At 37.9% G+C, this 17,910-nt stretch overlaps 1 protein-coding gene across 1 annotated transcript in view; it reads right to left on the reverse strand.

The window, feature by feature from the left end:
* SH3D19 (SH3 domain containing 19) overlaps positions 1-17,910 on the reverse strand; it is a 140,594-nt gene that overhangs the window by 9,508 nt on the left and 113,176 nt on the right. Inside the window, 8 exon segments of the mRNA XM_045576724.1 lie at positions 1,678-1,739; positions 4,026-4,156; positions 5,087-5,159; positions 10,163-10,218; positions 10,221-10,302; positions 10,468-10,536; positions 13,893-14,157; positions 15,217-15,278. Coding sequence (XP_045432680.1) covers positions 1,678-1,739; positions 4,026-4,156; positions 5,087-5,159; positions 10,163-10,218; positions 10,221-10,302; positions 10,468-10,536; positions 13,893-14,157; positions 15,217-15,278 — 800 coding nt within the window.

Below are 17,910 nucleotides of genomic sequence, written 5' to 3' on the forward strand. Positions count from 1 at the left end.
GCTGGTGGTCAGTTTGCACTGCCATGTCTCATGACCAGTCTCTACATCTCTGTATTCTTGGACCACAGTAATTCATGGCTCAGTCTGAGCCCTTTCAGTTATAAATACACTGGGCAAGACATCAAACTTCCATGACAGAATGCAATGGGCATCAGCTGGGCAGACTCTATGCTCAATAAATGTTGAATCAATTACGAGTTGTATACATAGATGAATGATCTTCAAAACTAGAAGGTTCGAATAAAACAGAAACTCAGCATACTATCTTGTAATACTTTATCTTTTACCTAACACTGTTGGTTTAAAAATGATTTTTGTATCTCCTTTAAAAAGGCTTACTTTCTGAGAATTAGAACAATCATTAAATGATCGACAATTCTGACTTTAAATAAGAGATTAAACTGTGTTCCTAGAAGGCATGATTTAATACCAAACCTTCCATTTGAGGTGTTAGAAAGGAAGTTTCACTAGCAACAGGCTGAGGAGATGCAAATGCATGAAGAGAAAAGGTTGGTACAGGATCCAATCAGATTCTGATTTAAGTCAGGTCAATGGACCAAGGGTCTGTGAGAGCCCACTTCAGATCCAACCTGCTGACACATTAAGAGCAGCTTATAAATAGGAGGAACATTTGAACCTGAAGTAGAATTCAACTATTATGGCATCCGGAGTTTTCTTATTTGTGGTAACCTTTGCATTTATTTTCTAAAGCCCTCAGGGAGCATCTATGTATGTCTGACATATTCAAAGCCAGGTTTACAGTCTTCAGCAAGTAGTGAACGAGTCTATTATTTTGCTCATTTAACTTGGTCGTAAAGTTGCACTGTCGCGATGTCTTAAAATCATACAAATAGTTACAATGATGCATAAAAAGATATATTATGAAAAAGGTCTTCAGACATAAAAGAAGACCCTTCCAACTTAACTCTTCTTTTAGTCTCTTCTAGCTCCTCTTAAAAACAAAAAATACAAAATGTCTAGCTGTTTTTGTAGGGTTCATATTTCTATAAGGTTAAATACTTTCTATGACAAGAATTTTGAACCTTTTAAAAATGTGTTGGTAGATAAATACCAGATGGCCCAAATACATTACACCGGATGACAAACTGTCTCTGTTCAAGGCCAGGCGGTGGGAAATAGCAAGCTGGACTCCTTGTTCTCTCTACATGTCCTGTATTGATACGAGGAGTTGCTTAGGTCAGCTTGTACCAGCACGTTGAATTTTCATTAACATGTTAATCCACTATAGCTTTTAAACAAGTATAGTTTTCCTCATAAATCAAAAGACACTGTGAATAAATACTCACATATCTGAAGTGTCTAAGCTTGGTAATTATGGTATAACTAGAGGCCCGGTGCACGGGATCCATGCACTGGTGGGGGGCGTGGCATGCAGGGACTGGCCCGCTGTGGGAGTGCCGCACATCCAGGTCAGCAGAGTGGCTGTGGACCTGCCCTCTGAGCGGCTTATCCCAGTCAGCCGAGTGTTGCTGTCACTGTGGGAGCACATTGACCACCAGGGGGCAGCTCCTGTGTTGAATGTCTGCCCCTAGTGGTCAATGCGCATATAGAGACCGGTTGTTTCCACCATTTGGTTGATTTAAATGTTAGGCTTTTATTATATAGGATTGGTCACCTCCTTTGTATTTTGTGTAAAAGAACACAAATAAAACTTACTTATTAACACAGTGAGATGAAACTGATTCTCTTTTCCCATTTCCTCCTTCTGGAACATCAATCTAGTAAAGACAAATCAAGGCAACCATTGTATTATTTTCAGATTTTAATAAGATGAATTGAAGGCTAGGTAATTAGAAAATACATGATAGAAATTAACAAGTTTTGACAAGTGTTTAACTGATTAAGTGGTACCATAGGTGCCAAAGGTAAGAAATCCAGAATTGGGTTCTAAAAACACACACACACATAACTTGTAAGGCAGCCTTCATTGAATAGCCAACCAATCAATTTCTTATTTGCTAGAATAAGCACATTAATATAATTCTACCCCTGACTGAGTTTTCTCTCTCCCATATCCCCTAAGTTGAAAACTTTAGATGAGGAGGATTTAAGATGGAGGCTATGCATCGGGCATTTGACGCCACTACCATGCCTTAAGTGTTGGTAGAATTCTGCAATACTTTCTGACCCCAAAATAAAACCTTTTAATCAAACTTGTGGATTCTCTCCACTTTCATAACTCTGGAATACTGTTTCCCACCAATGTGAACAGGGAAGGAATTAGTACCCAGTGCGCAACTCCTAAGTGGCAAGCACTTTATATAACATCTCACTTACAAGGCTCAGTGAAGCTAAGTTGTTATAAAATTTTTGGCCATAGTATATTCAGTCTTTGAGATCTATATAAATAAATCAGTGTCCTTCTTAATGAATTCTAAAAACTCAAAATTTCAAAACAATTTTTTAAACTTTCAGCCTTAGAAATAATACTTAACCAATAATGTGGCATATTCAGTATAATTTATTTTAGTGACGTAACTGTGCTTTTTAAAGTACTGTTACATTGGGAGGAGAAAAATGAGGAAGGGTGATAAAACTAACATTGATCTTAATATTAATTTGGTGAATGTGGTTGGATTTTTCCAAAGAATCAGGGCATATTTATACTGGACAATTTTTAAAGGCTACATTTTTAAAAATATATATTTTATTAATTTTTTACAGAGAGGAAGGGAGAGAGATAGAGAGCTAGAAACGTCGATGAGAGAGAAACATCGACCAGCTGCCTCTTGCACACCCCCTACTGGGGATGTGCCCGCAACTAAAGTACATGCCCCTGACCGGAATCGAACCTGGGACCTTTCAGTCCACAGACCGATGCTCTACCACTGAGCCAAACTGGTTTCGGCTAAAGGCTACATTTTGTAATCCAAGAGACTCAAACTCATTTATATTAGGAAAACACAGGTTCTCTATTATATTTGTGTGTTTTTAAGTCTCAGATGCAATGGAAAGTCATTTGCCCCCCACCCCTTTCATAGCTGTTAATGATCAACTATTTAAGCTAGTTTTATTGATATTTTCCAGTATCAGTAAGTCATATCAGAGACTGAGTCATCTGTACTCTTCTTTTAGTTACAAAGTGAAGTGGTAGTTTTTATATTTTATCCCCATGTTTCACAGTCAGCTGGGCTTAGAGTTAGCACTTATAGGGCTCGACCATATAGGTTTGCTTTTACAAGTTAGGCTGTGAAGGAGTATAAAATGCTGACAATTTAATATAATTCTTCCCAAACGAATTTGAAATTACCATGTGAAAAACCATTAATGGTTCACTACCTCCAATGAAAGTGCTTTAGTATTCCCAAGTCTATTTTTCTAAATGATGGAAATAAATGGAATGAAAAAATGAAAGAAACCAAAACAAAATGCATTTCAAAGAAAAGGAAAAGTGGTACTGTTAGCTATTCCTTCAGAACAATCTTGTACCTTTTGAGTCTTGTTTACTAAATTTTTCAAATAATTAACATATGTCCTTTTTAAAAATATATTTTATTGATTTTTTACAGAGAGGAGGAGAGAGGGATAGAGAGCGAGAAATGTCGATGAGAGAGAAACATCGACCACCTGCCTCTTGCACACCCCCTATCGGGGATGTGCCCGCAACCAATGTACATGCCCGTGACCGGAATCAAACCTGGGACCTTTCAGTCCGCAGACCGACACTCTACCACTGAGCCAAACTGGTTTCAGCAACATATATTCTTAAGTGCTTATCATCAATCCTTCAAGAATAGCTGATTCACCAGATGACCTATAATGCTTTTTCACCTTAGGATTTCAGATAGCATTTAGAAATTAAGCTCTAGAATCCTATGACATATTAACAATTAAGCATTATCTAGTTGAAAAAACTTTTATTTTTTGAATTTCCAAACACCAATTGAATCAATGGAAGAGAACTAGAACCCAAGAATCTAAGCTTCCGATTACTTTCCCCAAACTGCACGTTACATAGAACCCACTGAACATATGACCAATTAAAACAATCATGACCCACTTACAATTACTTTGACATGGTTGGCAGGAAATAACCCAGTCTGGTTTCTACATTTCCCTCTGTACCAATCTGTATCTATTTTTTCCAGAAGATAAACAATTTCTCCACAAGTGAGACTCAAATCACCAACTTGCTCTATAAGATAAAAAGATAAATTATTTTGGTTGCATGCAGATTTGATTAAAGCAGAGCACAAAGTATTTAGTTCTGTCCACCAAGGCAGAATGTTCTAGACTCTGAGAACAGATTATACTAATTGAGTTGACTTAAAAATATCTTTTTAAAAAATATTGCTGTTATGAGTTTCCTCTTTTAAGATAAAATTAAATACATTTATTATGCATTGACTGATGGGAAATGGTTAAATATACCCCCAAAAAAACAAACATTGTGCTGGCCAATGATTCCTACTGTGTCAATATAAACCTTTTGCTAAATACATATTGAATTATGAAAGGGTTTTATGGATGTAAAATATTCTTATTGTTCTCAATCATGCTTAAAAATCATTGCAATCTCAAAATATTAACTTAAGGGAACACTATAGCTCTTTACTCACACTAAAATAAAAATCTATCAAGTAGATAATATAAACTTATAAATAAATCAGAAATTCATCTGTAGTCTTGGATATAAAAGATATTTAAAAGTTGATTTAAAATTATATTTTCATCTCATAGTAATAGCTAGCTATGTGTGTAGGTTTTACAATTCTTAGAGAAAAGAACTTCATTTATTAAATTTGAAATAACTTCACTATAATTATTAAATGATATCCACTATTTTGAAAGTTAAGAAAAGTTTGCAACTGGTAGGTATTTTGTGGTTTGTTCACCCTCTCTTTCCCTCTCATGGGAAGTTTCAAAAGCAAGGGCATGCAGCTAGAGTTTCTGGAATGGTTGGGTACAACTGAATATTCCTAAAGATGGGTGATTGACAAGATGGCCTCTCCAGTCTAGGATTCTGTTGTGCAGAGAATGAAGAAGGCTGGCCCTCAAGAGATTAACCCAAGGAGGATGCTCCTGGATTATAAGGGCTCTACCACTTTATTATTTATGTCCTCACCTGCTGGAAAATCATGAAGAACGACAGCATGAGGAGCACTACTGTCAACAGGCTTCTGAGTGTGGCTTGGATCCTTTGGGGGAAAACAGGGCTGTGAGTGAAGTATTCAGGATGGAAGCTGGATTTACATTCATTCTGAGACCAACCCCCCCCCCCCCCCCCTTCACTAGAGTCCTCTTGACATATGAGTACAAGATGCAAATCATACAGTTGAGCCAAAGAGAAGCATGTGTTCTTGCCCAGGGAGAACAGAAAATAACACTCAATTATAATATCCTCCAGCATTTTTTAACAATGAGAGTTAAAACAAAATGTAATTAACTGAACTTTTACAATTTTTTTTTTTTTTTCCCACTAGAAACCATTCTAACCTAAAGTAGTGGTTTTTTATCTCTTTACCTATCTGGAGTAGCTTTTCCCTAAAACTGTGAAAAGGACTAAATCTTAAGAACAGAGCCTTAAAAGTTTTATCTTCATTAAGATGGGAAAAGAAGGAAGTTCTGCAATTGATATGCTTACCTTTAATGAAAAGAGCTAATGACTTCCAAAAAAGTATAATTCACAAAAGTAAAATCTATTTCATTTAGTGCCACTTAACTGAATGCTTTCTCTAATTTAGAAGCCAACACTACTTCCTATGCTTGGCCTAGATTTTCTATTTAATCTGAGTGGTTTATTCAATATAATTCCAAGTAAGTTAGCAAAGAGAATTCAATATTCTCTAACCATCTAGCCAACTGCCATAGATTAGCTAGAGAAGAGGACAAAGTTGAAGAGTGACCTTTTCTTATTAACAAGCAGTTGTTGTTCTTAGTTTCATTATATAAACTAACAGGCATAATCCCTATCATCATCATCATTATCATCATCATCATCAAATTTGATTAAAGGATATTATTTGGAGTTACAATTTTAAAACTCTTCAACACTGGCAAACCTGTGAAATAAATGTAGGCACTTTTTTTTTTTTTTATGTCTTTTTTGTCTCTTCAACCCAACTCTTGTCCCCCTCTGGAGTATCCTCACGCTTCCATTTCTCTGCCCCTTCTTGGCCATAATGTGCCCAGTTGATCCAGACTGCACTGTGGATAATGATCCACTTTCTCCATTTCCACCATGAAGCACCTCTGCTCAGATCTTCTCTACATCTCACCTGCTCTTTCAGCCAAAATGCACCTGTGGAGGCATGCTGCATTCTCTCAAGGTAGGTAAACTTACCAATTTAGGTCAAGACAGTAATGGCTAATAGCAGTTTATTATATGAGTTTACCAAAGTAACACCGACATTTTCTTAGGGGCCACTCAGCACTTTCCTTTAAATAAATGAGCATCATGGGAATTTCAGGGATTACAGAAAAAAACTGTGACTTATTTTAAGTCTGGAGGGGCTTTAAAAAAGTAACTATTTATGCCCTGGCCAGTGTGGCTCAGTTGGTCAGGCATCATCCCGTGCACTAGAAGGTGGTTGGTATGATTCCTGGTCAGGATATGTGCCCAGGTTTTGGGCTCAATAACCTGTGGGGACGTGTGGGAAGCAGCCAATCCATGCTTTGCTCTTGCATCGATGTTTTTCTCTACCCATTTCCCTTCCTTTCATTCTAAAAATCAATTTAAAAAATTTAAAAAATAAAAGAAATTATCTACATAATTTATTCTATGTGCATATGTATGTTTTTCATTCCCCCTTTATGTCTGTGGAAAAAAGGAATGACTACTCAATTAATTGTATTAGACTAACATCCGGTCAAAATAGCGGTGTAGGTATATGCGGTAATTGCATCCTCCCACAACCACATCAAAATACAACTAAACTTTGGAGCAATCAACATTCAGAACCAGAAATCTAGCTGAACAGAAATCGTATAACTAATAATACAAGGAAGCCACCACACTGAGATTACCAATCTACCACACTGCGATTACCCCTACCGGAGGGGTCTAGATGTGGAAGGGGCTGAACTTACACCCACATGTAGCAGATAAAAATTAGGAGGGATATTGCCACTATTGAGGTCCTCCCTGAGGAGTGGGGTGCTAGTCCCACACCAGGCCCCTGAGCCCAGGGTTCCAGTGCCAGGGCACATATTAGAATCAACCAATGAGTCCTGGCTTGGTGGCTCAGTTGGTTGAGTGTCATCCTGTGTTTTGGAAAGTTGTATGTTTGATTACTGATCAGGCCATATATCTAGGTTATGGGTTTGTGGGAGGCAACCAATTGATGTTTCTCTCTCTCTCTCTCTCCCCCCCCCCCCCCTTTCCTCTCTAAAAATCAATAAAAACACATTCTTGAGGAAACTGGTCTTGCAGGGTGTGTCAGGCCATAAAAACTGTGAATAACGTCGTTATCACTGGCCCCAGGACAGATAATAGTATATGGCCTGGGGACCCCCAACACCTGGGGGCTTTCCTGTAAGCCCATGAAAGGGGGTGGAACCATGTCTGCAAGACAAAGACCTCAGTAGGTTATAAAAAGTGAAGCCTCTGGGTGTTTCTTCACTCTGACTTGGAAATTATTCCGAGTCCACTAGTGTTAATAAATGGGGTCCCTCCCTTTCTCTAGGAAGTGTGCTTCATATTTCTTTGGTCTTCTGCAACATTCTCAGGCGAGGATAAAAAAGAAAAAAAAGAAAAAAAATCACCAACAAATGCATAAATAATTGGAACAATAAATTGATGTCTCCCTTCCTGTCTAAAAAAAAATAAAATAAACATTTAGAAAAAAAAGTACAAATTGATAGTTACAAAATAGTCATGGGGATGTAATGTATAGCATAAGGAATATAGTAAAAAATATTCTAATAACTATGTATGCTGTCAGATGGGTATGAGATTATTGGTCATAATGATCACTAAGTTAAATAATTACTGGGTTGAAAGTAATATAATATTGTATGTCAACTCTAACTGAAAAATAAACAATTATATAAAGTAAAAAATAAGTAAATAAATTGTGTTAGGCTAGATGGCTATCCATTTGAGAAATAAATGATATCAGAAGCCTACCCCACACAAAACACAAACATGAATCTCCAAATGAACCAACAACCTAAACATACTCAGGCTTGGGAGAACAGAAGAGAAGAGAACATGTCTTGCGCCTCCCTATTAGCTTCCCTCTCCGACTTCAGTGCATGGATAAACACTAGGAATGCTGCTCATCAATCTGGTCTGGTAGGTGAAGGACAAGATGAAAAGGCTAAATAAGGTTGGCCACTAGGGGTCAGTACAACTCAGACCACACCATTAGGTAAATCTAATATAACTTAAAGCTCTTTTTAATATGACTCTGCTAATGCAAATGAATAATAAAAGCCTTCTTCACTCACTGTGCTACTTAAACACCTTATATGCCTTTATTAGCTCATTTAATTTTTTTAGCTTATTTAATTTTAAAAACCATTTTCAAGATATAATTCACATATAAAATTCACCCATTTAAAGTGTACATAGTTTTACTATATTCACAGAATTGTGCAACCAACAGCACAATTGAAGTTTAAAACTTTTTTAATCACCCCCCAACAAAAGAAACCTACCCATTAGCAGCCACTCTCCATTTACAGCCACTCCCCCCAACCCCTCAGCCCTAGGCAACCACTAACCTACTTTCTGGATTTACCTATTCTGGACTTTTATATAAATGGAACATATAATATGTGTCTGCAACAAGATAAACAGTCTCTCTTAGAAATATTTTCCCATGATCTTCAGATTTAACCTCAATTAACAGCATTAGATATTTTCTGTTTACTAAGATAGGGGAAAATATAGCACATTTTCTGAGATCTTTACCTTAAAATTAGGCTTTCAAAAAGGTAAGATTTATTTTCTAGAAAATGTAATGCTAGTCATGAACCCAGAAACCTGAATGAGGTTTCATTTGAGCATCACATAGGCCAACTCTGCAAGCCTACAGTACAAGATGAGTGAGATCATGCTTAATGTGGAAAAAAAATTTGGACTGTTAGAATAAATTCTCATTTTTTAAGCCTGCCCCTCCCTCCCTCCCTTACTTTCAATAAACTTAATTCTTTATTGTCGAAAGCATTACATATGTAGCTTATATTTTTCACAAAGAAAAGCTTCTTGTCAGCCCAACTCCCATGGTTACCCCTCAGTGTGTTTTCAGAGAGGAAGGAAGGCTGTGACAGAGGGATAATGCTCGATCAAAACAAAGAGAAAGTGATAGAACTTTCTCTATATGAATTAAACTTAGAATTTTCTGTATCTCAGCTGCAGCTAGCTTAACATGTGTCTTCTCTGCTCTCCAATATACAAATTTTTAGTTTCTCAGCAAACTTCAAAACATAAACTGCCTTCTAAGAAGAAAGAATTGGACTAGATTATGAAAACTAGGATGAATGGGAAACCAAATACTTTACTTGGGTTAAATGATTGGTGGATATTATTTTTCATGTTTGCTACATTAAATAACAGTTAAAATTTAACTGAGTAACTTAAGAAGCTCTTTTTAAAGTATACCTCTAAACACAGTTCAGTGGCATTTTTCTTGCTAAACAAATGAACTTCGATGATCACTGTATTCTCCCAGGATCCACAAATTTGTTAGGCTTAAATTGTAATTTCAGGTTGTTGGACTACATTTCATTTCATTATTTTATGAGTTGTAATAAAAGAAATGAGGTTTACACTAAGCTTAAATCTTACAAGGGAAGTGCTTTTTTATGGCAGACTAAGCATTTATAGGGGCCCCTTTAAAATAATCATCCATTCTGCTAGGAAACTAATCTCTGGCACTTAGTACACATCTTTACGTTATTTAAAAATAAATGACTCTCACAGTTGAAAATTAATGAGTGAGGGCTCTGGTTGCTATAAGTTAGCACAATATGAAAAAGGCAAAACACGCGGTAGTCACCGGGTAGCCAGGTGATTAGTAAGGCAGTGGCAAGTCTCTTAGAAGTAATTTATTCTTCAAATGGAATAAAATGCTACTGTAATTTTCACTCTGGTTAAGAAAATGCTAATAAAACCTGAGGATGAGATATAATTAATAGTTCTTTGAAATGTGCTGCCATGGGTGATATGAGGGCTGTACAATATTAATTCCTTTCCGTTTGGTCTGCTTCGAAGATGTTCATCAAGTGGGGTGATAATCTTCATCTGAGACAGTGCACTCTACCAGTGCCTTCTCCCTTTTGGCATTCCAAGTAATTATTTTCTGCCTGCTTCAGCAGCACAAGGACGTCCCCATGCTGTAAGGTACAATACCACTCTCCGAAGCAATTATTATTTAATAAAACATTATTACTCTTCCCACATTTTAATCTTTGAAGCCTAAAGCATTTAATAATGTGTAAAGAAGTAATAACAGAGGTGATTTTTTTATATTTGTCAATAAAGAAAGAGCTGTATTTTACCTTACAAGAGAGTTCTCCGGGGTTTTGCAAGACAATGTCTTCATTAGCAATCCCATGAGGCAGGGACAGCTTAAATATAACCCAATAAGAGGATTACTCACAATAAAAAAAAAAACAACCCTCATCATAAATTGCTGGTCATTTGGGGATTTGGAAGGTGTAAAGCACAACTTCTCCAGGAAAATCTTCCCCCGACTCCCTCGTGCTCCAGGTCTAGTAGGGCCTGCCATTTCTCATGGAGACTGAGTCCTTGGGAGTGTAGAGGTGAGCCCATAGCTGAATGTGGCCTAAAGTTCTCCTTAACAACTAGAACCAGGAAGTTCTATTCCATAAGACAAGGTCCAACAAGTCACCTAGTGCTTGGAGGGATAAATACTCAGCACAGGAGCTCGCAGCCTCTAAGACCTGCCTTTGAGTAAGGGTTCTCAGTGGCTGTTGTCTTCTGAAGGCTGGCGGGGACAGGGAGCTCCTCTACAGGCTAATGACGCCTTCATTTGTCTCATCTTACAAGGCATCTCTGCTACAAAGCGTCTACTTAAACCCAATTCATTGCCTGACTCCAGTCACTTCCTGGTTCACTCAGCTCTGTCTGATTTTAGAATGGCTTCTATATCTGTACCCAACCCTGGCCAGGGGGCTCTGTTCCCTGACATGGTCAGTTTTGGCTGATGAGTACAGGTCAGAGGCCTTTACAATATAAAGGCATTCCCAGGGAATGTGATCACCCAAGCTCACTTTCAACAAGGAAAGAGACTGCTTGGACCTCTCCATCACTCAGGAGCAAAGATGCAGAGTGTGAGGGTTTAGGTACTGATGCTTCCTAGCATTTATGTCAGAGTCCCAGGGCTCCCAATGTACCCAGGTTCCTGGTTAGCAACTTAACGGCAGGGTAGTCTTGGAAAAAATGAGGAATTTAATAAATTATTTCATAATGAAACATACTCCTCTAATATACCATTATTTTCAATTTATTAATTTGATTCTTTGAATGCTTTTATAGACATTACATGGCTATGCTAAGAACCTTAAGTACTACTTCCATAGTATGGCAGGCTTAATGGTTAAGAGCATGGGCTCAGAGTCAGTTGATCTGTGCTCAAAAGCTGGTTCTGCCATTAACTAGCTTTGCTCCCTATTTAAAAAAAATTTTTTTTTTTAGCCCTAGCTGGATTGGCTCAGTGGATTAGTGTTGGCCTGTGGACTGAAGGGTCCTGGGTTCAATTCCAGTTAGGAAACATACCCAACTTGCAGGCTCAATCTGCAGTGGGGGGTGTGCAGGAGGCAGCCAATCAATAATTTTCTCTTAGCATTGATGTTTTTCTCTCTGCCTCTTCCTTCCTCTCAGAAATCAATAAAAAATAATCTATATATATAAAAGCCTAAGTGACTGTCCGACTGTCCAACCATCCAACTGATAGCTATCATGCACAATGACACTAGGGGGCAGAAGCTCAATGCAGGAGTGCTGAGCTGCAGTGACTTCGCAGCTACAGTTCTCAGGTGACACATCCAGAACCAGAGAGGAGGGAGCCTGGAGTGTGGCACCCGAGAATTGTCCTCTCGCAATTGGGGACCCTGGGGGGATGTTGGAGAGCCGGTTTCAGCTCAATCTCCACTGGTGCACTGGGCCTTTAGTAATAAATAAAATTAAATATATTTTTTATTGTTGATAATATTACAGATATGTCCCATGTCTCCCCCCCTTTACCCCTGCAGTTACTTAATGGCTCTTCGTACTATTTTATTCACCTGTATAATAGGGATATATCTATCTCACAGGGTTGTTGTGAGGAATAAATGAGTTATTTAACATACATAATATGTTTTGAATAATACCTGGTCCATAATAAGTGCACAATACATCAGGCATTATTTTTATTTATTTATTATTTAAAAATAACCTAACCCAAATAATACTTCTGGGTTTTAGCAGTTAAAAATGTCACCAGTTTAAATGAAGATGAATATACAGGTATATGAATATACTACGTTCTTCTTATCTATTCAAGGAAAATTTTATTAAACCCTAAAGGGCTTAAAGTGAAAATAATTTCTGGCTCAATGATGGAAATGCAGCACAATATAAAATTATTAGCTGCTGTTCTTGATAAAAGCTACTGTCATGCGATTGTTTAAAAAATACAAACAGGCCCCGGCCGAGTAGCTGAATTGGTTGAGCATTATCCCGATAAGCCAAGCTTGATCTCTGGTCAGAGCACATACAAGAAACAACCAATGAATGCATAATTACGTGGAACAGCAAATCAATGTGTGTTTTTTCCTGTCTCTTTAAAAATCTATCATTAATTATATATATATATATATATATATATATATATATATATAGTACTGATCTATTTTTTAAAACATATTTTTATTGATTTCAGAGAGAGAGGAAAGGTGAGGAAAACATCAATCAGCTGCCTCCTGTACAACCCCTACTAGACAGGTGACCTTTTGGTATATGGGAGGATGCACAACCAACTAAGCCACACTGGTCAGAGCTCCCTATTTTTTAAAAACATTTTTTTATTATTGATAGTATTACAGATACCTCCCATTCCTCCTCCCTTTACCCCCACAGCTCCCTATTTCTATTTGTCTTAGATTTTATTTTATTATTATTTTTTTTAATATATTTTATTGATTTTGTACAGATAGGAAGGGAGAGAGATAGAGAGTTAGAAACATCGATGAGAGAGAATCATCGATCAGCTGCCTCTTGCACACCCCCTACTGGGGATATGCTGCAACCAAGGTACATGCCCTTGACCGGAATCGAACCTGGGACCCTTCAGTCCCCAAGCCGACGCTCTATCCATTGAGCCAAACCAGTTTTGGCTGTCTTAGATTTTATTAGGTTAACCAAACCAAAGTGATGAGAGCACATCAACTCTGTTTTTAAGTATAGAAAATGAAGACAAAGGTTTAAGATCATATGATGAGAAAAATATTCATAAAAGAACTATTACCTCAACTATTCCAATTATTAATGAAAGCTTCTAATTGGTAACAATAAAATGGCCCATGATACTTAGGTTTATGAAAGAGGAAAATTAGGGGGGGAAAAAAACCATTCACCTTAATAAGACCTTTTTTTCTATTTTATTTTAAATTTTACTCGGTGGGCAAAGGATATAAACTATAAAATCTGTCAGATTTTATAAAAACCCTTCAATATAACCTACTGGTCAGATTTTCTAGAGTTGCTGTTTGGTCAATTCCTATCTGCACTGTCTCCTATTCCTATATTTCTCCCAATAAAAACCGGCTTTAAAGACCTAAGTTTTATTATGGACTACTTATCTAAAGAACTCTTAAGGTCAAGGATCAAGTCCATATCTGTCTCATCATCTTCCTCTAAGGAATAATTATTACTTTAGGACAAACCTCTTGGCCACAAACATTTTAAAAGCTAAATTTACCATGTATTTCCTGTAGAGAGGGTGTCCTGGTTTAGGGCGAGGAGGTAGCACCGGATCTTGACTTTTAAAAATTTGACTCTTGGTTTTTGTGAGTCTGGAAGCCACGTTATTCTGTTTTTTCTGAAGATCCATATCAGAAGAAGACCGAATAAAAGGTAGTTTTTTATTTGATGTTCTGGTTGTAGAAAGTCTCGGGGGAGGTGGTCTCTCAGGGGCCCCCCTGGGAGGAGGCTGTCGAGCTGGTGTGACTCTTCCATTTACAGGTCTGAAAGGCAAGGCGGGAACCGTGAATAGTGTTTGTTTTGTCCTAACACACACACACACACACACACACACACACACACACACACACACGCGCGCACAGCTTTCTGCTAGCACAATACAATTACCTAAACTCGCAGGGTATGCTATTTCTGAGTAAATGGCTGCTGCATTAAACATTATATTACTAGAGGAAATGTCATGATGTTCCAGCTTCCTCTCATCCTGCAGTAGAGATTCATTAGTTTAAGACAAACAAGCATTTACTATCATGAGCTCTCTAATGCCCCATTTGCTCATAAACATACCTTGACTGTTTCAGGAAACTAAGCACATTCTTCCAAAGTCTGAGATGAAAAGCTTATAACAAGATGTCAGGTATATGTGATGTGGTCTAGTTCATGATTAGAAAAGGAACATCAAACTACCCTAATATTTATTCATGCTATAGGAATTACTATTCTAACTCTAGGTTAGATTAATATAAAGAAAGTTGTTTTGAAAATGAGCTAGGACAACCATTACTTTGAAAACCTTTACTTAATCCCTATTATAAAAATAATTTCTAACATAGGAACATCTTCTGATAGTATCTCAGCTTTTTGTTCCAACAGCCCTGGGACTCAGGCTGGCAGGTCACCACTGAGCTCACAAAGCTCGTCTCCCTTTGGAAATGTCAAAACTGCGCTGATTCCTCGGAACGGGGAGTGGGTGACAGTGTGAGAATGAGAGTGTGAATGTATAGGTGTGCGAGCGTGTGTCCATTCCAGGAGTGGAGTTGTTCCAGGTTCAAAAAGGATTCTTGTTGTTGGAGGAAAAGTAATAGAGATCTGTTTGTGTTCTGTGAGTTTTGGGGATTGAGTTCAAAGAAGAAGCAGAGATTCATTCCTACAACCTGCTGTCAGAGCAGACTATAGGCTAATGGCCTGGGTGAATTCGTGAGTTAATGTATCTGTAAAGAATGTCTAAGGACGACAGCACTCAGTTTTGATGACAGAAAGGAAAGTCCAGTCTCTGAGGCATTAGCTGCTCTCTTACTTTTTAAAAGCTTTCTCACACTGACCTTGGTGGAAGCCTGGGGGGTCCTCGAACAGTGCCTCCCATTTGCCCAGCCTGGTCGGATTCCTGCAAGTATAAGGGAATGTTTTTTAGTTAAGGTTTATCTGAAACAAGACCTTGTCAAGAGGAGTTGTGGACAACTTTTTGGCTGGATCTATAAGTTGAAATGTAGCTGAGTTAGAGAGAGTAAAGCAAGTGAGAGAGAAAGTAGATAAAATTTTTAGTCTTAAGCAATATTAACTCATCCCACATTCCCACCTAAATTGTCCACATCCTAATACAAGTGAAGACATAGAGGAGGGATTAGACCCGGCGATCTGCTATTGTGGATCACGACCCAACCAATTTCCTTGCATTGTTGAACACCCAGCAGATTCAAAAGTATCAAGGATGATGCTTCAATCATGATGGGTTACACAGTAGAAATTTAAGCAGAAACTGTGGAAAATGAAAAACAAAAACAATGGCCTTTATTTATTCCATGATGACATGTAAGACATGTACTGCTCCTAAGTGTAACACATAGGGGAAACTGCCTATTGTCTTCACTAGCAGAGAGGTGTGGACAAGGATCCTGGAATGCTGGTGGCTCTTAAGTTCAGAAAGCTGTGACCACAGAACAAAGGAGTGGATGCGCCGAGAAGAGAGTTAAAAAAAAATTAATCCTTAGTCAAGGATATGTTGAGAGAGAGAGAGAGAGAGAGAGAGAGAGAGAGAGAGAGAGAGAGAGAGAGAGAGAGAGAGAGAGAGAGAGAGGGGAGAGAGGAGGAGGAGGAGGAGGAGAGAGGGAGGTAGGGAGGGAATAGGGGGTAATGTAAAAAACAAAAGACAGCTTGGAATGAGAGAAATTGGAAGTGTGGAGCTCTATAGAAAGATTTCGCTAGGGAAAGGGCTTCAAACTGGGTTATTTAAATAACTTTTATGGAGATGGTGTAGCCCAAGGATTGGAAATGAGTATAATACATGGAAAATATTTTCTTTTCTTCTGCTGAATGAGAAATTAAAACTTGTTTTTGAAGGGAAAAGTCCTCACCAAATTCTTCTAATTCTAATTTAATCTCTTTTTTAACCTTTTCTACTTTCTAAGCATCTAACACACTGTCTTCCAGGAAATAATATTTCTCCAGGACCTTATAAGGAGGGAAATGCCAACCCTTTAATATTACACTGCCTTTTTTTTTTTTAAAGGAGGTTTAACTATACCTTGAACTAAGAGACCGTTGAACTAAGAGTGTTTCACTCCTTCTCTTATATAAATGAGTTAAAACTCACTTCAATGGATTTTAATTCAGACTGAATATTTATAACTTTTCCTTAAGTACCAAATGATTAATTGCCAATAACTACGATCATTGAAATATGTTTCAATGTTTTAAAACCCCATGTTTAAAAACAAATTAAGCTTGCCCTTAAAACTTGGTTTCACTAATGAGTTCAGTTAATGTAGTGAAGAGAGTCACCAGCTCATAAACCCTGCAATATTCCAGACTATAATCCATGCCTTATAAATATGCTGCTGCTGATATTTTCCCCTGACAAATACTGCTATGATAGTCAAAAAATTAATTTATTTCTTTAGCCACTTTAAAAATTAAAACAAAAAAGCAGAAAAACACTCCAGCAGATAGGAAGGAACTTCAGTTGTTTTTTCTCAACATTATAATTATTAGACAACTTAATTAAAAGAAACTTTTAAAAATATAAATGTATAAATTTGACATAGAAAGTTATAGAAGATGTACTATAATAAATACATACCAGATAATCCTAATCTACCAAATACTATAATAGATGTAGTTTTCTCCAGATGGTGCATTTTATATCTTAAATATCTTTTTCTCAATTTTCTACAACAAGCAAACTCTAAACCAGAGAAAAAGGCAGTATCCTCAAATCCCCGAAGACCATTAGGCACCTTCTGAAAGGCGCTCCTGTATGTGACACACTGAGTAGAGGGAAACTGTTCCTGCAGAAGCCACCGCCTTAGTATTTGCTTAAATTCAGGTTTATGCAGAGGTTCTACCAACAGTCTTTGGGAGATTGCTGATTAGGGCTTCCCTCCTCTTCAATAATATTCCACACCTCACTGGAGCTGCTCTGACCTCCCTGCATTCTGGCTTTTGATGTGATGTGCGTGGATAGGCATTTTAGTTCCTGGGGAAGTTGGTTTTTCTGCTGTACTGATTCTATAGATGCCATCTTTTTTGTTTGCAGATGCTCCTTCTCGTCTTTTTCCAGGAACTGGTACCCTCTTTGTCCCAAATTCGTGACCCACATTCTGTGCTGTACCTGTGACTCCCTCCCGCCCCAGCTGGCAGCCTCCTTGGGGAAGGCTTTGGGAGTCTTGGGTTCCCATGATATGGGCAACAGGGCACACAGAACATGTGCCTCTGCTGACAGAACGGCTCCAGTGGATCCTGATGCTCCTCACTGTGGAGCCTTCACTGTTTTAGTGAAGAAAGTGAGATTTGGCAACGATAGCCATTGTCCTGAGATGGAAAGTTCCTCAGCACCGAAGGCAGGAAAACAGGAGAGGGTTTTATGCTGTGCTGTCTCCGAAGACAAAGTGGCAAAGACCAAACCTGTCCCCATGGGTCTCATGCTGGAGAAACTTTTTCCACAGATCCTCACCCACATCTTAAGTCTTTGTGGCCGCTGATCTAAAATAATTCAGTAATTGTAACTCATAAACAAAAGG

Source organism: Pipistrellus kuhlii, unplaced genomic scaffold (genome assembly GCF_014108245.1).
Source record: "Pipistrellus kuhlii isolate mPipKuh1 unplaced genomic scaffold, mPipKuh1.p scaffold_m20_p_8, whole genome shotgun sequence".
NCBI lineage: Eukaryota > Metazoa > Chordata > Mammalia > Chiroptera > Vespertilionidae > Pipistrellus > Pipistrellus kuhlii.